The sequence below is a fragment of the Pristis pectinata genome, chromosome 16 (genome assembly GCF_009764475.1).
Source record: "Pristis pectinata isolate sPriPec2 chromosome 16, sPriPec2.1.pri, whole genome shotgun sequence".
In the NCBI taxonomy this organism is placed as follows: domain Eukaryota; kingdom Metazoa; phylum Chordata; class Chondrichthyes; order Rhinopristiformes; family Pristidae; genus Pristis; species Pristis pectinata.
The window spans coordinates 39,332,759-39,355,067 of record NC_067420.1 but is presented as its reverse complement, the minus strand read 5'-3'; the positions used below and the strand labels follow the sequence as shown (position 1 = coordinate 39,355,067).

Here is a 22,309-nt window from a genome sequence, read left to right as displayed (position 1 = left end):
GACCTGTTGAATATTGCCAGCATTTTCTGTTTTAGTTTCAGATTTTCAGCATCTGCCTTTTTGTGTTGCTTTTTTTGAATACAAACTGGTTAAAGTTCAATTGAGTGAAATGCAAATTAACCGAGGATAAGTAATGTTTTCTCAATCACAGCATGCAAAGGTGGGGTCATTGCCACTGTCAATTTAAAAATTGATTGCCATTATTATTGATCTTTAACCAATGGTTTCTCTGTCATTATCAACTGTAACCCCTGATAGCAATTCTGATTAATCTTGAAGTTTACATCCTGGTAAATTGGTTTATTATTGTCATGTGTACTGAGGTACAGTGAAAACTGTTTTGCATGCTGTCCATACAGATCATTTCAGTACATCAAGGTAGTACAAGGGAAAAGCAACCACAGAATACAGAATATAGTGTTACAGTTGCAGAGAAAGTGCAGGCAGACAATAAGGTGCAAGGCCACGATGAGGTAGATTGTGAGGTCAAGAGTCCATCTTATCGTACAAGGGGTCTGTTCAGTAGTCTTATAACAGTGGGATAGGAGCTGTCCTTGAGCTCAGTGGTATGTGCTTTCAGGCTTTTGCATCTTCTGCCCGATGGGAGGAGGTAGAAGAGGGAATGTCTGGGTGGGATGGATCCTTGATTATTCTGGCTGCTTTCCCGAGGCAGTGAGAAGTGTCGACAGAGTCCATGGAGGGGAGGCTGGATTTCATGATGTGCTGAGCTGTGTCCACAACATTCTGCAGTTTCTCACGGTTTTGGGCAGAGCAGTTGCCATACCAAGCCGTGATGCATCCAGATAAGATGCTTTCTGTGGTGCATCAATAAATATTGGTGAGGGTCACTGGGGACACGCCAAATTTCTTTAGCCTCCTGAGAAGGTAGAGGCACTGGTGAGCTTTCTTGGCCATGGCGTCTACGTGGTTGGACAGGACAGGGTATTGGTGATGCTTAATCCTAGGAACTTGAAGCTCTCTAGACCTAGGCACCATTGATGTAAACAGGAGTGTGTGCACCATCCCCCTTCCTGAAGTCAATGACCAGCTCTTTTGTTTTGCTGACATTGAGGGAAAGGCAGTCCCAGCCAATATTGGGAAAGTTAAAATCCCCCACCACTACAACCCTATTGCTTTTGCACCCTTCTGTGATCTGCCTCCATATCTGTTCTTCTAAATCCCACTCACTGTTGGGCGGCCTATAGTATAACCCCAGTGATCACCGCTTCCATATTCCTGAATTCAACCCACTTATCATTGGCCGATCCCTGCAGGGTATCCTCCCTGAGTATGAATGCCCCCCTCTGTCCCTCCTGAAACTGCTATACCTCCGGAATGTTGAGCTGCCAGTCCTGCCCTTCCCTCAACCATGTTTCTATGATTGCATAATCCCATGTGCTGATTCATACTCTCAGCTCATCCATGTTACCCCCAAGGCTCCTTGTATGCTTTTGTGCTTCCTCTCCTGTCTCTGCCTTCTCTTCTCACTGGACTTGCCTGTTCTATTTTCTACAGTCAGTCTCCCCACCTGCTGCACTGTCATTCTGGCTCCCACAGCCCAGCCTCGCTAGTTTAAACCCTCAGGAGTAGCACTAGCGAACCTCCATGCTTTCATGAGTAGAACTCAAGTTTTACGTTGAAGACTGATGTAGCTGACAGCCAAGTGATTGGGCAACCTTTTTCTAATGTGTCAATTCTGTGGATGGGTTGTAGAAAGATCTAATTAGCCTCCAGGGTTCTTTTTACAAATCATTCACCACCAGGCTCCATATGACAAACACCCTTCAAACTGCAGGTATACATTCTGTGGGAGGCATTCAAGTCAGATGTGACCAACTGGGTAAACCCACTGCAGAATGCTACCCCCTCCTAACCAGCACATGGATGCTGCCTGACCTGCTGAGTTCCTCCAGCACTTCTTGTGTACTATTCCAGCGTCTGCAGAATTTCTTGTGTCTCTGAATGCAGAGGTGAATGTCATATTTGCCATGCTTTCTTCAGATAATGCAATCACTTCTTATGTTGATGTGGAAATATTGAGGTATATTTTTCAGAATCAGAATATTATCACTGACTTATGATGTGAAATGTGTTGTTTTGTGGCAGCAGGATGGTGCAAGGACATAAAATTACTATAAATTACAAAAATTTATGATAAAAATCATAGATCGAGTGGACAGTCAGAGACTTTTTCCCAGGGCAACAATGGCTAACACGAGGGGAAGTAATTATAAGGTGTTTGGAGGAAGATACAGGGGGATGGCAGGGGTAAGTTTTTTTACACAGAGAGTGGCGGGTGTGTGGAACACACTGCCGGCAGAGGTTGTGGGGGCAGATACATTAGGGACATTTAAGAGACTCTTAGATAGACACATGAATGATAGAGAAATGGGGGGGCTATGTGGGAGGGAAGGGTTAGGTAGATCTTAGAGCAGGATAAAATGTCGGCACAACGTTGTGGGCCGAAGGGCCTGTACTGTGCTGTAATGTTCTATGTTTAAAATGCTGAGTGTGGGTCTTCAGGCTCCTGTACCTCCTCCCCGATGGTAGTAACAAGAAGAGGGCAGTCCCAGATGGTTTTTGCACAGACTGTGTTTGCACAAACTTTGAAATTTGATTTGAGATTAAGCATTAAATTTTGTGAGACTGTATCACAATTAGGCTCTGTACATGATTTCAGAACCTTCATGTTCAGTCACAAACTACCAAGTCATAGTTTTCGTTCAAAGACACTCGGCCCAATTTCCTGTGCGTGCTCTCTTTCCACAAGCAGTGAGCTGCCATTTCAGTGTAATAGTAAAAGGTGAAATGGGTGCTGTTCTTGTTTGCTGGGATGCCGGAAATCACATAAGGCCAAACATAGGATAAGACAAGATACCTTTATTAGTCACATGTACATTGAAACACACAGTGAAATACATCTTTTTGCGTAGTGTTCTGCGGGCAGCCCGCAAGTGTCACCACACTTCTGGCGCCAACATAGCATGCCCACAGCTTCCTAATTCGTACGTCTTTGGAATGTGGGAGGAAACCGGAGCACCCGGAGGAAACCCACGCAAACACGGGGAGAACGTACAAACTCCTTACAGACAGTGGCCGGATTTGAATCCGGGTCGCTGGCACTGTAAACTGTTACGCTAACCGCTAAACATGCGGTAATGTAAAAATTGTGCAGTGGGAGTGAATGATTTGGACATGTGGACCAGGGCTCAGACCATCTGCTGCTAGAATTGTAAAGAGATCAAGCCTGAGCCACTTGTCTTTGTCACTGGTGGAACATCCATGTCAGAGCCAAGCTTTGCTCTTAACCAACATCTCTGACATGCGTAGCACTCACAGCTGATGGAAATGATAGTGGGATCCACCAGGCCTTCATGGATTCTGCTGTCATTACCTTTCACCTGTGAGTGCTCCATATCACTTGGTGCCTCAGTGTAACATAGAACAGTACAGCACAATACAGGCCCTTCGGCCCACAAGGTTGTGCCGACCTTTAAACCTCGCCTAAGACTATCTAACCCCTTCCTCCCACATATCCCTCCATTTTAAATTCCTCCATATGCTTATTTAGTAACCTCTTGAATTTGACCAATGTACCTGCCTCCACCACCGCCCCAGGCAGCGCATTCCATGCCCCAACCACTCTCTGGGTAAAAAACCTTCCTCTGATATCTCCCTTGAACTTCCCACCCATTACTTTAAAGCCATGCCCTCTTGTATTGAGCATTGGTGCCCTGGGAAAGAGGTGCTGGCTGCCTACTCTATCTATCCCTCTTAATATTTTGTACACCTCTATCATGTCTCCTCTCATCCTCCTTCTCTCCAAAGAGTAAAGCCCTAGCTCCTTTAGTCTCTCCTCATAATCCATACTCTCCAAACCAAGCAGCATCCTGGTAAATCTCCTCTGCACCCTTTCCAACAATTCCACATCCTTCCTATAATGAGGTGACCAGAACTGAACACAGTACTCTAAGTGTGGTCTAACCAGAGTTTTATAGAGCTGCATCATTACCTCGCGGCTCTTAAACTCGATCCCTTGACTTATGAAAGCTAACATCCCACTTTTACATTGTCTCAAAGTCAGAGTCTAAGTTGAGTTTATTGTCATATACACAAGTACATGTGTGCACAGGTGCAATGAAAAACTGACACAGCAGCATCACAGGCACATAGCATCAGAAACACGACATTCACAAGATAAACATAAATTATATGCAATTTTTACAACAAAGAACTTGTGTAGAATGAACATCTGTCATGATTGAAGAAGGCGTCTCCAGGAATTATAAGAAAATTGGGAAAGTTTGTAATATGGTCAACTTAAGTGTCATACAAATTAGAAAGGGATGATGGGAAAACAGGCCATTAGTGGAGGTGGCGTATAAGTCACTTGGAAGAAACAGGGTAGTACTTGGATCAGGGAAGTGTTTAGATTACAAGGCGTAGCTAGCTGGAGCAGAGAGAAATGAATGGAGGTTGGAATATAGCTGAAGTGCAGGAGAACTGATCATGTGAGAGGCTGAGTCACCACAGAACGACAAGCCCATAAATTAGAGCAACCAATTGCAAGGAAAATGACTGTCCGGTTTAAAGGAAGATAAAGTCACATTTGTCAGGCAGTTGGAGGCAACCCCTGCAGACATAAAACTAAGATCAAATATTACAAAGAAAAGTGGGTTACTGGTGAAATTGTGAAATCTGCAAGTAACTATTGTGACACGAGTACTGTTGGTTCTGGAGATGATATTGTCCAGAAGGTTCTTCAGAAGTCAAGAATGAGGTGCAAATTTCGTGAATACCACTGTTTTATTAGATGTCCATAACAAAGAAGTGACAGTAAGTAGCAGCAGAGAACAGCAAGTAAGAAGTAACGAGGAGTAATGAAAGACAAGAGACCTAGTGTTCTCTCTTTATACTGCGAACTAGTTCAAGCTGGTTAGATAAGGGAGTCTTTCTCTGATAAGAACTATCTGTAAAACAAGCGCAGTCTTGACTTAAGCTGCTATGACATCTCAGGCTTACAGACAAAGAAACTTAAAAATCGACTTAAAAACTTTTCAAACAGGTGATTATACAAACATATAAGCAAGCATAAAGAAAGTTAAACTACAAGAAAAATAACAATTTAAATAGCAATTTGGACCCTAATCCAACAATGCTATAAATTGCTGAAAGTTTTTTGGGTCAGTGGCATATACTCGAGCTCTCACTTGAAATCTCCCCGGTGTACACTGTTAACAGGGCCTGAATAAACCAATTCGCTCAAGAAACCCACTGCTGCTGTGTGAGAGACTTTCTTCGTGTGCTGTTCCGATCTGAGCCTCAATTAAGAGAACAACTGGGCCCTACATGAAAGCCAGATTCAGGGTGCAGGTTTAACACACAAAATCTTTCAACAGGATAAACTCACAACTCGAATGCGAGTGTGTGGAGCCTGAGGTCAGCCTGACAGGTGCTCCGGGCTGTGGCCAGATGTGTATTCAGACAAAACATTCCAGGATATGTGTAACATACTGGCCAAGATTGGCTGATTATCCGGAATAGGCTGATTGGTTTAGTTTTGTCAGATGTTCTGAGATGCAATGAAAAGCTTTTGCTTGCATGCCATCCCGACAGATCATTCCATGCATAAGTACATTGAGGTATTATAAAAGGGGCAAAAGAAACCCAAAAAAACAAATAACGTGTTATGCTTACAGAGAAAGTGCAGTGCAGGTAGACAATAAGGTGCAAGGGCCACGATGAGGTAGACTGGGAGATCATGAGTTCATCTTTACATATGAGAGGTCTGTTCAAGAGTCTTACAACAATGGGATAGAAGCTGTCCTTGAGCCTGTTGGTATGTGTTCTCAAGCTTTTGTATCTTCTGCCGATGGGAGAGGGCAGAAGAGAGAGTGACCGGGGTGGGAGGGGTCCTTGACTGTGTTGACCGCTTTCCGGAGGGAAGTGTAGACTGAGCCAACGGATGAGGAGGCTGGTTTGCGTGAGGCTGCATATTTAGCTAGTATTACTGAATATACCCTCCTTTTCATGAGTATTTCTTCCACCCCCACCCCCACCCCCCCAAACTCCCACACACTGTTGATCTGTTTATTGTGTTTGAGATGGTGGTGAATTATATACAGTCCTTGAGCTTGGGTTGAGTGCAGATTGGTCAGGTTTAGATTTTAATTTCACATCTGAGCAGTTCTCTAGTTGTGTCAACTGAAGATTATTGTCGGAGCTGTTGTCTATAGATCACCTGACGTGGTCTACTGGTATTGTCCCTATAGCAAACTTAAACACAATGTAATGGGTTTTCCAAAGGTAGGCCCTTTGAAATGGGTGTCATGGTTTATTGCATCAAAGACCATGAAGATGCAGAGCTTCCAGCTCCACTTGGTTAATTGATCTCTCATGGCTCTCCTGGCCAAGGGAGAATATGTACAGGTTGTATGTGCTGGAGGAGAACATTATCCTTCCTCTTTTATGTCTCCAACACAGACTCCCATCCAAATAAAAGTCATTTAGAGTTCTGTATGGGTGCCTGCAGAATCATATTCCTGGATAAATTTTCCAGAGGTGGTGGTGGGAAGTTGGCAGGAGCAATAATTTGGATGTCTCAGCGTGTATTGTTTCTAAGCTTGCTCTGTTGTTCCGGCAGCTTTTGATCCCATTCGCAGTAGATGAAGTCCTGAATAACCACACTCTCATCCAGAACCTGACGATTGCTGCCAAAGATGCTGCCCTCCTTCAGGGAGTTCTCATGAGGACAAAAGAGGATCCAACCAGCAGTGAGGTCAGTTCTGGTGAGCGTGGGCTTTTACTTTGGACGGTGCACTGTTCATTCATGGTCAAATTTGTAATTGATCTCATATGTATTATAGATAAATATCTTTCATTAGCTTATCCATCTCACCCACACACTGTCTCTTCCTCAAAGCAGAACTTGCATTTATGTAGCGTCTTTCACAACCTCCTATCATCTCATTCAGCCGATGAATTTTTGTACTTTTAGCCTCTTTGTACTTTTCAACACGTGGCAACCATACAGCAGCTATATTCTGCGTTCTAACACTATGTTCTGTTATTGCTTTTCCCTTGTACTACCTTGATGAAATGATTTGTATGGATGGCATGCAAAACAAAGTTTTTCACTGTACCTCGGTGCATGTGACAATAATGAACCAATTTGTTTGAGGCCAACAACTGGAAGAACTGCTGAGCTTCTAAACAAAATAGTGCCATTCAACTCCTTGCTTCCATCCGAGAGGACAGAAGGAGCCCCGGTTTCACATCTGACCTGAAGATTGGTACCTCTGACAGTGTAACACTCTCTCAGCATGGCAGTGTCCTGTCGGCCTGGGTTTTGCTGCTTCGTTCCTGAGATTGAGACTTTATCCCACTGCCTATTATCTGTCTACGTTGTTTTAACTTTTTTGGGGGGCACATTTTTCTGTGTTTGAAATACTTTTGTTTTAATAATATGATCTGAAAGACTGGAATAAAAGTAGCAAGCAAGGATTATGGTGCAGTTTCACCTGAGACAATTTTGTGCCACAGAAAGAGGCTCTTCAACCCTGTGAGTGCTCACAGCTGTGCATAATGGTCTGCCTCTCTTCAGTCATGCACATGTGTGTAGTTTGGCTATGGCAGAAGTTTCTTGATGAAGGTATCAGTCTTGGTAGCAAATTCTGAAGTTGTCCAGTAAAGTCAACTTGAGTTTATCGTCATGTGTACAAATACGGTGAGGTACAATGAAAAACTTGCTTGCAGCAGCATCACAAGCATGTAGGTTCAGACAACACACAGAATATAAATTGTACATATTATACAAGACAGTGAAGGGGGCAGGGAATACTAGTGCAGGGGTAAAAAAAAAACGATCAGGGACAAGTCAGAGTAGGATGGATGGTTCTGGTCTGCAAACTTGTAAAATAAATATAGAAGCAAGGAAGGGGATGTGATTAATAACCTGTATGTGTTAACAGAATGATAGAAGATGTGTGAGGTGGTATCTCTCAGGAAAGACCTGGGTGGTCTTCAAAGTTAAAGTTTTGGGTTGGATATAAAGTTCCCACCTGAGAGACAAATCAAAATAGAATTGAGGTGTCTATCTGCACCTGCAAAGGATGTACAGCAGAGAAATGGGCCATTTGGCCCAACCAGTCCATATTGACGCTTATGCTCCACTCAAGCATCGTTTCATCTTTCCTCATCTATTAATGTGACCTCTGCCCCCTTCCCCCTCACATGTTTACGCAGCCTCCCTTTGCCTGTCTGTACAACGTGCTTCACCCTGTGTTCACTACATTCTCACCACACTTTTCCTCGAGGTCTCTACTGAATTTCTAATTAACTTTCCAGATGACCATCTTCCATCGATGGCCACCAGTTATGCTCTTGCCCACAAGTGGAAACATTCACTCTGTATTCATTCTATTAAAACTTCCCATAATATTAAAAACATCCGTCACATCACCTCTCAGTCCCTGTCTCAGAAGAAGAGAGGATCCTTTTTTGCAAATGTCCAGGGCCCCTTTTTTTTAATAGTGACCAGAACTGTTTACAGTACTCTAAGTATGGTCTCATCAAGGTTCAAGGGTGCTGAATCTCTGAAATTCTCAACCCTTGAAGTATTTGAGGAGGAGGTAGATAAATTTTTGAAAGACCTTGGAATTGAGGACCATGGGGAACGGGCACTAGAGAGTCAAAATCTTTTTCCCAGGGCAGGGGAGTCTTGTACCAGAGGGCGCAGGTTTAAGATGAGAGGGGAGAAGTTTAAAGGAGATCTGAAGGGGTAAGTTTTTCACACAGAGGGTGGTGAATACCTGGAATGTGCTGCCAGAGGAGGTAGCAGATGCAGATACTAGTACAATATTTGAAAGCAATTGGACAGGTACTTGGATAGGAAAGGAGTAGAGCTATAAGGGCCTAATGCAGGCAGATGGGATCGACATAGATGGGTATCACAGTTGGCTTGGGCGAAGTGGGCAGTAAGAGCCTGTTTCTATGCTGTGCATTGCTGCGATTCTAGAAGAGGAGATGAGGTCAAGAACAGATCAGCCATTGATCATATTGAATGGTTGGGCAGGTTTGAGGGGGTGAGTGATCTACTCCTGCTCCTATTTTTTTTCCTGTGTTCCAGCATAAACTCCCTACTTTACAATGCTATTCCAGTATTTGCTTTGCCTTCATTTAGGGCGCGATTTAAATGCAAGTTGTTAATATTAATGTACAGATCACTATCAGAACTGGGTTGATCACCAATTCATTGTCATCTCATCTCAAAACGTGTACTGAAAGACCTGAGGTCTGTTTCCATCATTTTTAACTTCTGATTTCCAGTGTTTGTAATTGCCTTTTTGTTGAGTTCTGTATTGGATTATACCTCCTACTGCTGATAATTTTAGCATCTCACATACTGAATGGAATGGATCTTTCACTTCTTCTCTCTTCAGACGATCTGCTATGCTCCCTTCAGTCTGTTCCCATCGCCGGTACCAACAGAACTGTTCACTCAGGCATTTGAGGTCCAGCAAGACTTCAACTTGCTGGTTGATAAAATCAGCATGGATCCCGAATTTCTAAAGAAAGCGCTAGCAAGGTAAGACCCCTGAGATGTGATATACAGGCAACACCTGCATTGGGTTGGGGCGGTGGGGCGGGGGGGGGGGGGGGGGGGGGGGGGGGGGATGTTGGGTTCCTCAAAAACAATCTGTATTACAATTTTCCGTAACACGGAGCCACATCAACTGCACGTTTAAACACGACTTGGATTAAAAAAAATAAATTTTGTGAGCTTTTTTCCACATGAATTCCTTGAGGGTGAATTTTATTTCTGTATCTCAAATTGCTGGGTAGTGATTTGTGGATTCTGTAAGGGCAAATTTCCAATGGCCATAACATGAGGGCTGCCTGTACAGTTGTGCAAAGTACATATGTTATTTGGTCTGTCTGCTGTTCTGAGCTGAATGCTGCACGTTCATTCTGTGCTCTATTCCCCTCTTCCCACTTGTTTCATCTCTTGTGTCTCCCGGCTCCTTTTTAAGTGCTGATAAGCATGGCTGTTCTTGCCAGGTTTTTTCTGTGCAGTTCTGATCGCCCCATTACAGGAAGGAGATGGAAGCTTTAGAAAGAGTACAGAAGAGGTTTATCAGGATGCTGCCTGGGATTAGAGGGTATGAGCTCTAAGGAAGGGTTGGACAAACTTGGGTTGTTTTCTCTGGAGCATCAGAGGCTGAGGGGGAGACCTGATAGAAGTTTATAAAATTATGAGAGGCAGAGATAAGGTAGACAAATCAAAATCTTTTTCCCAGGGTAGAAATGTCAAATACTAGAGGGCATACATTTAAGGTGAGAAGGGGAAAGTTTTGAGGGAGATGTGCAGAGCAAAGTTTTTTTCCATAGAGGTGGATGCCTGGAACGGGCTGCCAGGGGTGGTGGCCGAAGCAGACCCAATAGTGGCAGTCAAGAGATTAGATAAACACATGAATTGGCTGAGAATGGAGGGATATGGATCATGTACAGGCAGAAAAGATTATAGTTTAATTTGGCATCATGTTCAGCACAGAGATTGTGGGCCGAAGGGCCTGTACCTGTGCTGTACTGTTCTATATTTTAAAACTGTCTTGAAAGATTGGGTGTTGCTGAGCCCCATCTTGAAACTGCTGGGGACATTCTCAACTACTTGGGTAATTTCTGACTGTAGAACAAATGAATTAACATTGGAAGAAGTGCAGCCATCCTGATTGTTGTTAGTACTCTGCTTCTTATCCAACCATACCTTGATTTATTTTCAAACCCTCTGTTGGCTCTTCCCACCCTATGTCTAATTTCCCCCATGCCTGACATGTCTGAACTCCTCAAACCTGTTGTCTTCCACGTCTGTAATTTCCATCCCTTCCCCCATTGTAGCTGCCTGCAAAGGACCTAAAATCTGGGATTTCCATCTGTGACCAAGCTTTTGGTCATCCCTCCATCTTGTGTTCAAGCTTATTGTTGTGGGCATACATACCCAGGGTATAAATTCCATGAAAGTTTGCAGCAGCAGAACACTACATTACAAATGTGACAAACATAAATTACATAAGCTTAAATGAATGGAAATTACACATAACTTGCAGGACAAAATAAACAAAGATTGACATAGTGCAAGTTGAGCAAGATATAGTCCGAGGTAGATTTGGGGTTTTTCAGGTCGGTTCAAGAACTTGGTGGCAGTGGGGAAGAAGCTGTTGTTGAACCTTGAGGTGTGGGTCTTCAGGCTCCTGTATGTGGCTCAGCATCAGTTTTTCCTTCTTGGAAAAGCAAAGCCTTGATGAGTTGCTATTTTCAAAGTGGTAATGATAGCTTCCTGGTAATTCTGAGGCTTGGGCTAATTGAACTTCAGAAGAATGAGTGGTGATTGAAGCATACAAGGTCCTCGGCAGGCATGACAGGGTAGATGGAGGGAAGGAATTGTCAACGTTTCGGGTCGAAACCCTGCACCTTGCTGAGTTCCTCCATTGGATTGTTTCTTGCTCCAGATTTCAGCACCTATAGACTCTTGTGTCTCTTTGTGCTACTCCACTGCAAAGTCTCTTCAAGGTATGCCGATTTTTGAAGAAGTTTTCTTCCTCTCTCCGACGGGAGTTCTGTGAGACCCCCTCTTACTGCTCCCCTTTGATGGTTCCCGCTGCTCTCTGGCTCTTTGACAACATTCTTGGAGTCCTGATGCAGGGTTTCAAGCCGAAATACTCCCCCCTCCCCCCCCACCTACAGATGCTGTTCGACCCGCCAAGTTCCTCCAGCAGATTCTTTACAACTTGTGACGTGGAAGATTTTGAAGAAAAACGGAAAATGCTGGGAAATACTCAGCAGGTCAGGCAGCACCTGTGGGAAGAGAAGCGGTCAACGTTTCAGGTTGGAGGTCTTTCGTCCAAACTGAAAAGGAGACAAAAGAAGCTGTGGGGGAAGGGGGTGTCTCTAACAGGGTAAAACTGGGGTGACCATGGGGATAAGCTGTAAACACGGTTATCGGGTCAATGAGTGAATAGGGGCAGGGGGAGAGTGAGAACATGGACCAAAGAACATGGACTGAAGAAGGCGAGAGTTACAAAGTGCAGAACAGTATGACCTGCCCAGCAGGTTAGACTGGATGTGTCCTCCACTCGCAGAGATGGGGGGAAAAAACAGCTGAGTAAATATTACAGATGCATGACTGATACAACTGTATCCTGCAACTGATGAATATGATTGAGGGCTAATTTCTACACCATTGTCTCCAAGGAATGGGTCCAGTTTAAGCTGCACACCATTTTGGTTGTCGAAAGTGCACTTTATACTGCAGCATGTTAGTGAAATGGGTGACACTGCAGGAAATCTACTTGTGTAAGAGATGTACTCGTCAAAGATAGAGTCGCAACCTGTTAATTCACTGATGCTTTGATACAAGGGTAAATTAACTAACGCACCTTGTCGCAAGCTAAAGCCTCAAGACTACATTTTCAAGTTGTATGTGGCGGTCAAGGCTATCCAGCTGAGTTGTTGTTCAGCAAGTTCCAAATTGGACTTCTGGCATTTATGTTGCTAGTAGATCTTGGTCTTGGTCTCGGTCTTGACACCATCAGGTGAGGGAGGGAGAGAGAAACCTTGAGTGATTCCTCTTCCTGGTTGTCCTCCAGTGATCTTTCACCATGGAGATCGTTCTCAAGAGGCAGTGCCCAAACCTGAGTGCAGAACTGTAGAGGGCTCACTCAAAGCATAATGCACCTGTCAGTTATATAACCTCTCTATGAGCAGGGTTTTAAAAGATTTCATCAAATGTGTATGGAATCAGACCTGTGGATTAAGGCGTGAAAATATGTCTAAAGTATTACATTGGTGCAAAGTGGCTTTTGGAAGAATATAATACCGATTCTGTCTTTTGAATTACAGTGGTAAAGTGACTGTGTTTTGCTTGTTTAATTGCTGCAATCTTATCAAAAATGTTTTCCTTGTTAACACTTCCAGTACCATAGAAGCAGATGAATTTACAGCACGCCTGTTCGACATTTACAATCAAGTGCTTGAAGAAGGAATTACCCAGGTAATGGGTTATGTTTGATGCTGTGAAGAAGAGGGTCTTCTCAAAAAATATAGTATAATTTTATTTCACACGGGATAAGTGTGAAGTGATACACTTAGGGAGATCGAATTTGAAGGCAGAATACAAGGTTAATGGCAGGACTCTTAGCAGTGTGGAGAAACAGAGGGATCTTGAGGTCCATGTCCATAGATCCCTCAAGGTTGCCGCGCAGGTTGATAGGGTTGTTAAGAAGGCATATGGAGTGTTGACCTTTATTAGTCGGGGTATTGAGTTCAAGAGCTGTGAGGTGATGTTGCAGCTCTATAGAACTCTGGTGAGACCACACTTGGAGTATTGTGTTCAGTTCTGGTTGCCTCATTATAGGAAGGATGTGGAAGCTTTAGAGAGGGTGCAGAGGAGATTTGCCAGGATGTTGCCTGGATTGGAGAGCATGTCTTATGAGGATAGGTTGAGTGAGCTAGAGCTTTTCTCTTTGGAGAGAAGGAGGATGAGAGGTGACTTGGTAGAGGTGTACAAGATGATAAGAGGCATAGATTGAGTGGACGGTCAGAGACTTTTTCCCAGGGCTACAATGGCCAACATGAGGGGACATAATTTTAAGGTGATTGGAGGAAGGTATATGGGGGATGTCAGGGGGAAGTTTTTTTTACACAGAGAATGGTGGGTGTGTGGAACGCACTGCCTGCAGAGGTTGTGGGGGCAGATACATTAGGGACATTTAAGAGACTCTTAGATAGACACATGAATGATAGAGAAATGGAGGGCTATGTGGGTGGAAAGGGTTAGATAGATCTTAGAGCAGGATAAAATGTAGGCACAACATTGTGGGCCAAAGGGCCTGCATTGTGCTGTAGTGTTCTATGTTCTAATTTTATTTCCATCAAGAATTATGACTTTTGATGGGGGACATAATGCATCAGCGTGTGTAATAAAGTGCTGTTAAAAACTGTGGGCAAACTATCGACAATGTTATCTGGCCTTCTATATTTGAGTCAGTTTTTTTTTGTTTGACACTTGTGAAACGACTGGCATAAAAGGCACTCCGCTGGTACAGTTTACTGGATTAAAGGCTTTAACCAAGTTTTGTGGGGATTTGGTTGCAGTCTGCATTGAGTTGGCTCATTTTCAGCAACATTAAGGGTCTATAATACCTATGACACCTGGAGATACAATTGCCACTTCTATGGCTGAAAGGGGAGAAAATTGCTGACAAAATATTGCAGATTCTGAGAATCTTGATGCTGGGACACAAAAAATGCTGGGAAGCAAAAAGTGCTGAGAATACTCAGCAGGTTAGACAGCATCTGTGCAGAGAGAAGCAGAGCTAATGTTTCAAAACAAAAACTGCTGGAGGAACTCAGTGGATCGAGCAGCATCTTGGGGTGTGGGAAAGGAATTGTCAACGTTTCAGGTCAAGACCCTGCATCAGGGCACTGGGAAATGAAAAACAGAAACATTTTTGTGTGGGAAGTGCCCAATCTCTTGCTGTTGTATAAACTGAGGTCTAATCTTTTTTTTTGTTATTCCCCTTGTTCAGCCGATTACTTTGGGTATAAACCGATCAGACTACATGTTTGACAAAAGGCCTGGTCATGCTGCCACACTGAAACAGATTGAGATTAACACCATCGCTGCCAGTTTTGCAGGGCTGGCTGCCAAGGTTCCTGAAGTACATCGGTAAGATTCCTTGGGTGATTTTTGTAAGTTTAATTGATGCTGATCTTTCCTTGTGCCCAGACACACTGTCTCCTCCTCCATGTACGTGTCCATCTGTCAATATCTCGATCTTTCCATCGCCAAGCACAGTGCCGAGCTCGTGATTAGACTTCAGCAAGATCTCAAACCATCTGAGCAGTGGGCAGGCTGAAGCCTGGTCTGCTTGTTTGATGGCACAGTGGCGCAGTTAGTAGAGCCACTGCCTCATGGCTCCAGCAACCTGGTCAGGCTCAAAGACAGCTTCTATCCCACTGTTATAAGACTATTGAACGGTCCCCTAGTACGATAAGATGGACTCTTGACCTCACAATCTACCTTGTTGTGGCCTTGCACCTTATTGTCTACCTGCCCTGCATTTTCCCTGTAACTGTAACACTTTGTTCCACGTTCTATTATTGCTTTCCCTTGTACTACCTCAATGCACCATTGTAATGAAATGATCCATATGGCTGGCATGCGAAACAAAGTTTTTCACTGTACCACAATAATAAACCAGTTCACCAATCCTGACCTCCAGTGATGTCTTTGTGGGGTATGCATGTTCTCCCTGTGACCTAATGGGTTTCCTCTGGGCACTCTGGTTTCCTCCTGCATCTCAAAGGTTTGTGGGTTGCTAGGTTAATTGGCCACTGTAAATTGGCCCTGGTGAGTAGTTGAATCTGGGGGGAGCTGATAGGAATGTGGGTCGAATAAAATGAGATCAGTGTAGGATTGATGTAAATGGGTACTTGATTGTTAATGTGGACTTGGTGATGTGAACGGCCTGTTTCAATGCTGTATGATTTTGGGTTGACTGACAGATTTGTGTAAGTGAACTCCCAGATTTTTGCCTGCCTATAAAACTGTACTGTTCAAATGCTAATTTTAAGTACAGTTTAAATGTTTTTAAAGACTTAAGCAGTGGACTTTATCCTCTTGTATTTCTTGTAGGCACGTAATGAACGTCTGGGGAAAACCTGAAGAAGCGGCAAAGATCCAGAGTAACAAAGCAGCGAAAGGGATTTGCAAAGGAATTGCAAAAGCCTGGCGCTTGTATGGGTCTGCGGAGTAAGTACTGTTCAACAGTGAACTAAAATCAAAAGGACTGCAAATGCTCTAAAGTCTGACTGCATCCGTGCAAAGAGAAGCAGTTGGGATTCCAGATCATAGACCCTTCATTAGAACTGGGAATGAGAGAGGTCGCTGCCTGGATTAGAGGGTATGAGCTATAAGGAGAGGTTGGACAAACTTGGGTTGTTTTCTCTGGAGTGTCAGAGGCTGAGAAGGGACCTGACAGAAGTTTCTAAAATTATGAGAGGCATAGATAGGATAGACAGAATCTTTCTCGCACGGTAGAAATGTCAAACACTATAGGACATGCAGTTAAGGTGAGAGGGGGTAAGTTTTACGGGAGATGTATGGAGCAAGGTTTTTGTTGCATAGAATGGTGGGTGTCTGCAACGGGCTGCCAGGGTAGTGGTGGAAGCAGACACAATAGTGACATTTAAGGTGCTTTTAGATAGACACGGGAATATGCAAGGAATGGAGGGATTTCGATTGTGTGCAGGCAGAAGGAATTTAGTTTAATTTGGTATTGTGTTCAGCACAGACATCATGGGCCAAAGGGCCTGTACTGTTCTATGTTCTAAAATGTGCCATTTGGATTTGTGGCCAGATTTTTAATGTCATTGTGTGCAGAGGCCAACTAGGGATTGGCGGTAAGTGCAGGCTATGCTTGCGCCTATTGTATTGTAGACTAAACCCCGTTTACCTTGGTCACTATAAATGGCCCTGGAGTATTGCATTCAATTCTGGTCACCCTGTTATAGGAAGGATGTGGAGGCTTTGGAGAGGGTGTAGAAGAGGTTCACCAGGATGCTGCCTGGATTAGAGGGCATGTGCTATGAGGAGAGGTTGGACAAACCTGGGTTGTTTTCTCTGGAGCAGCGGAGGCTGAGGTGGACACCTGATAGAAGTTTATAAAAATTATGAGAGGTGTAGACAGGGTGGAGAGTAGGAGTCTTTTTCCCAGGGTCGAAATGTCTAATACAAGAGGATATGCATTTAAGGTGAGGGGGGAAAGTTCAAAGAAGATGTGTGGGGCAAGGTTTTTTACACAGAGTGGTGGGTGCCTGGAATGCACTGCCAGGGGTGTTAGTGGAAGCAAATACAATAGTGTTTAAGAGGTTCTTAGATAGGTACATGAACGAGCAGAGAATGGAGGGATATGGACATCGTGTAGGCAGAAGGGATTAGTTTAGTTAGGTGTTGAATAACTAGTTTACTTAGTTCGGCACAACATTGTTGGCCGAAGGGTCTTTTCCTGTGCTGTACTGTTCTATGTTCTAAACCAGGCTGGCATTGCTCTAGCTTCCCTCTTCAGACCCCAATTTCAGTCTAAAGACCTGTGGACTGGCTGGTACCAGTTGTGTGATACTAACCTGCAGTGTTTTGTGTTTTGCATTCAGGGCAGTGGTGCTCTTTCTGGTTGAGAGAGCCTCGAGGAATATCTTTGATCAGCGCTGCTTGGAAATGGAGCTTTGGAATAAGTATGTGTCAATGAGGTTATGCTGTCAGTTAATCCATTTTTTCTGTTTGTGGCACATTGCTATGTATAGTTGGTGGCCACGTTGGACTCCATATGCTTCCACCAGTCTCTGAGATGTATATTCCAGGTAGTCGCCACTCTCTGGGTGAAAAAGGTCCCCCTCAGATCCACTCTCAGTCTCTTGCCCCTTACCCTAAATCTACATCCTCGAGCCTTATCCACTTCTCGTATGGGGGGGAAGAGTTTCCTGCAGTCTACCCTATACCCCTCATAATTTAATGTACCTCAATCATGTTCCCTCTTAACCTCCATGTTTTGTTTAATAAAACAGGACCACAGCATTAACAGAATCAGGTTTAATATCACTGACTTGCATGACGTGAAATTTGTTGTTTTGCGGCAGCAGTACTGTGCAAAGGTATAAAAATTATCAGAATCAAAATCAAAATAATCAAAATGTAAATTACATAATTAAATAAATACTGCAAAGAAAAGGAATAACAAGATAGTGTTCATGGACCATTCAGAAATCTGATGATAGAGAGGAAAGAAGCTGTTTCTGAATCGTTCAGTGTGGGTCTTCAGGCTCCTGTACCTCCTCCCTGATGGTAGTAACGAGAAGAGGGCAGATCCTATATGGTGAGGGTCCTTAAGGTGTCCCATGCTACCCGTGTCCTGTACACTTCCTCGCACTCCACTGAATGAATATTGGTGCCGAGGTGTTCCCAAGTGCTGTCAGTACACTAATGCAATGACAAACAAAGTGATGAACAGGTATGAAAATTTTTATATTTTTTAAAAGGTATGGGAAAAGAACTAAATGCAAATTCAACCCTTTCATCTCATAAGTCTTCTGGTTTCCCTTTCTATAGTTAAATGTTTAGTGAGCATGGCTGTTGTTTTTCGCTTGCGTGCTGTCGAGCATTTGATAATCTCATTAATTTTTTGGGACAGAAATATTCGTGTAATAAGGAGGCAAACCATGGATATATACGAGAGAGGGAGTTTGGATGAAAACAAAAAACTTCACATGTAAGTTTTCTTTTTCTTTTGCTGATTGCAGCACACAGGATTCTGCCTAGTTGACACAAGTAGCCTGAACAAATTTAGCAAGATAATTGACTTCAATTTTAACCGTATTCAAGTCCAGTTGAGTTTATTGTGATATGCTCAAGTACGGTGATGTACAGGTCAATGAAAAACTTCAGAATCAGGTTTAGTATCATTGACCTATGTCGTGAAATTGGTTGATTTGTGGCAGCAGTAGAGTGTAAGACATAAAAATTACTGTAAATTACAAAAATAAATAAATCGTGTAAAGAAAAGGAATAACGAGGTAGTGTTCATGTGTTCATGAACCATTCAGAAATCTGATGGCAGAGGGGAAAGCAGCTGTTTTTGAATCACTGAGTGTGGGTCTTCAGGCTCCTGTACCTCCTCCCTGATGGTAGTAATGCGAAGATGGTGAGGGTCCTCAGTGATGGATACCGCCTTCTTGAGGCACCGCCTCTTGAAGATGTCCTCGATGGTGGGGGGAGGGTTGTGCCTGTAATGGAGCTGGCTGATTCTACAACCCTCTGCAGCCTCTTTTGACCCTGCACATTGAATGTGGCTTGCAACAGCATCACTGGCATGTAGATTCAGGCAACACACTTGAACATATGTTATACATAAATTATACAGGACAGTGGGAAATAAAGACTGCAAAATGAGATATGAGCGCAAAAAAAAAATGCAGTCTGAGATTTATTGCATTCCGTGTGCTATTAATATTAGAAAGGCTGTATATGGCAACAATGGCATCCCCTACTGGAATGGAGAAGATTGGGGAATCCCCAATCAATCCAGTCTGGTGGGTTGGGGAATTTCACAAGCATCGCTATTCCACTACTTTCAATGACGCCGAACGATTATGTGCACGTGCCTTGTATTTACCGACCCTCCAGGCACTGCACCCTTCCCTGCTTTTATTGAGAGAAGTTGCTGTAGGTTCTGTTTCCTTTGCTCTTTAAATTGACACTATGGCTAAATTGACCATTTGCTGTAAAATGGACGGCTGCGAACCCAGTTATTTGCCCCATTCCATCTCTAACTAATGACTAGCACACTGTTGCAACCAAACATGGTTTAATAAATATATTGGCTTTCACTCTGCATAAGAAGATCTTATGTGTACATCTGCAGAGAGTCATGGACTCAACCCAATACGTCACTGGCACATCCCTCCCCACCACTGGAAGTATCTACATGCTCAAGAAGACAACATCCATCATCACAGATCCCCACCATACGGGCCATGCCATCTTCTCGCAGCTACCATTGGGCAGGAGGTACAGTCAAAGTTGAGTTTATTGTCATGTGCACAAGTACACGTGTGCACAGGTGCAATGAAAAACTTACTTGCAGCAGCATCACAGGCACATAGCATCAGATAAGCAGCATTCACAAGAAAAACAAATTATACTCAATTGTTACAAGGAAAAAAACAAGTAGAACAAAAAAAGACAAAATCGATTTTAATGTTTTGCTGGTTGGTTCAAGAACTGAATAGTTGAAGGGAAGTAGCTGTTCCTGAACCTGGTGGTGTGGGACTTCAGGCTTCTGTACCTCCAGGCCATACCACCTTCTCACAGCTACCATCAGGCAGCTGACCGCCTACTTTTCTCCATGGATGCTGCCTGGCCTGCTGAGTGCCTCTAGCATCATCGTGTTTTTCATTCATTATGTTTAATTCATGTTTTTTTTGTGAATGGGGTGTCTGACACTATGTGCCTGTGGTGCTGCTGCAAGTAAGTTTTTCATTGCACCTGTGCATACATGTACTTGTGGATATGAAAATAAACTCAACTATTTTTTAAGAGACTAGTTCCGTATTTGGATCTTGTAATATTTTACAAGACTATATTGGTGTGTGTGTACCATCCAGTTACTTGTCAAGTCTACTCTGACAGTACCTTCCAAGCCCTCAACGTGGACAGCAAACGCTCAGCAACACCAACTCTTCAAGGTTCCTTTCCCAGTTGCACACCATCTTGAGTTGGAAATACGCTGCTGTTCCTTCATGGTCACTGGGTCTAAGCTCCTACCCGATAGCCCTATGGGAGTACCTCTGCAGGAAGACCACAGCAGTTCATGAAAGTGGCTTACCACCACATTCTCGAGGGCATTCGGGCATGGGCAAATAAAGGTTGATCTTGCCAGCGGTGTCCTGAAAAGTGTAGGTGACAGTGGCCAGCCTTACTAACTTCAAAATTACGAAATGCTGGAGCCACTCAGCAGATCAGGCAGCATCTGTGGAAAGAGAAACAATGGTTCAGGTTGAAGACCCTTCATCCAAACTGAGAAAGAGGAAAAAAAACAGGTTAGGTAGTGGGGAAGGCAACAGAAGGAATTAAGAGCGGTGATAGAAAATGTGGTTGTTGATGGACGGTTGAGCTCTTGTCTATATAACGTGTTGTCAATGTTGTGAACTCTCAGTACCGTACAGGGTGATCTTCTGGGACATGCTGAGCAGGGCAGAATTGACAAATTTAAAGAAAAAAAGAAGAGAGAAGTGGAAGCAAATATGGCCAGTCCTGCAACAAACAAAGTGCAAGTTATCTAAAGTTGGAGAACTCAGCAGTGCATCCCGCAGACTACAAATGTACCCAGACAAAAGATGAGATGTTGTTCTTTGAGTTTATTTTGGACCTTGTTATATTCAACAGATCTTTCTTCTCAATTTCCAAAGGCTCCCACCAGATTCCATTAAGAGACACACGTTCCTCCTCCCCTTCCAGCATTTCAAAGGGATTGCTCCCTTCTTTTCTCTGTAGTCCATTCTCCCATCCTTGCTGACCACTCCCTGTCTTACAGCACTTTCCCATCAAACTGGAGGAAGTGCAACACCTCTCCTTTCACCTCTTCCCTTCCAGGAACCTTAACAGTCTTTCCAGGTAAGGCAGTGAATTTACCTGCACCTCTTCCAGTCTAGTGAACTGCATTTGGTGTTCACGATGTGGCCGCCTCTGTGTTGGAGAAACCAAACAGTGATCGGACGACCGCTTTGCAGAACACCTGCACTTGATTTTACACCAGAGCTTCCAGCTGCCTGGCACTCTAATTCACCATTCCACTCCCACCCTGACCTTTCTGTACATAGCCTCCTGCACTGCTACAGTGAGGTCCAACACAAGCTGGGGGGAGCAACAGCTCATCTTTTGTCTGAATACATTGTAGCCTACAGGACTTGATACTGAATTCTCCATCTTCAGGTAACTCGGTCTTTCTTACTGTTTGCAGCATGGCTGGCTATTTTTGCCTACCATTCTGTGGAAGTTAGTCCGCGCTGTAACAAAGTAGACAACAGAACCAAGGAGCGTACAATAAGCGCTTTATTATTTAACACTAGCGGGAGTGAGGGATACAGAGAAAGAGTAAACAGTGTAACCCGAGCTCTGTACTGATCCCCACTCAAAGATTCATATGTTTGTGTCCCTCCTTTTATACTTAATCTAAAGATGCCTACATGTGGAGTTGCACATGCTTGGGCAGTTGCTTACAGCAAACTTTTAGCAAAACAATATATGCCCTAAGCACTCCCAAGCACCTGCACGTCTTGCAGTCATAACTATAGTCATGCCATGGTTGAAGCAATAACAGCCGTACATTATTAACCCTTACATATCCAATTACTTTTACAATTCCTCCATGCCGTTCCTCTCTTGCTGCACAGTATCACCGAGACTTCACAACATCAGCATGGCGTCACACAGACAAAGGAGCTTAACTGCCCTCCTAATGACTACGGTATTTCACCCTAACACAGAAATTCCTTTTGTTCTACCCACTGTCCCCCTCCACCTTCTCTGCTACCTTGACTGAATTGTTTTCTTTCTAGCTCTCCGTTCTGATGAAAGGTTTCTCTTTCCACAGATGTTGCTTGGCCTGCTGAGAACTTTCAGCATTTTCTGTTTTTATTTCTGGTGTCTGTCATGTTGTTGATTTTTAAAATTAGCTTGGGGAGGCTTTGTAACATC

At 43.7% G+C, this 22,309-nt stretch overlaps 1 protein-coding gene across 1 annotated transcript in view; it reads left to right on the top strand.

Annotated features, from left to right (window-relative positions):
• Window positions 1-22,309, top strand: part of gss (glutathione synthetase) — a 45,996-nt gene that overhangs the window by 5,633 nt on the left and 18,054 nt on the right. The window contains exons 2-8 of the mRNA XM_052031526.1: window positions 6,644-6,778; window positions 9,441-9,586; window positions 12,973-13,048; window positions 14,586-14,725; window positions 15,695-15,811; window positions 17,212-17,292; window positions 18,246-18,323. Of these exons, the coding sequence (XP_051887486.1) occupies window positions 6,644-6,778; window positions 9,441-9,586; window positions 12,973-13,048; window positions 14,586-14,725; window positions 15,695-15,811; window positions 17,212-17,292; window positions 18,246-18,323 (773 nt within the window). The remainder of the gene's footprint in view (window positions 1-6,643; window positions 6,779-9,440; window positions 9,587-12,972; window positions 13,049-14,585; window positions 14,726-15,694; window positions 15,812-17,211; window positions 17,293-18,245; window positions 18,324-22,309) is intronic.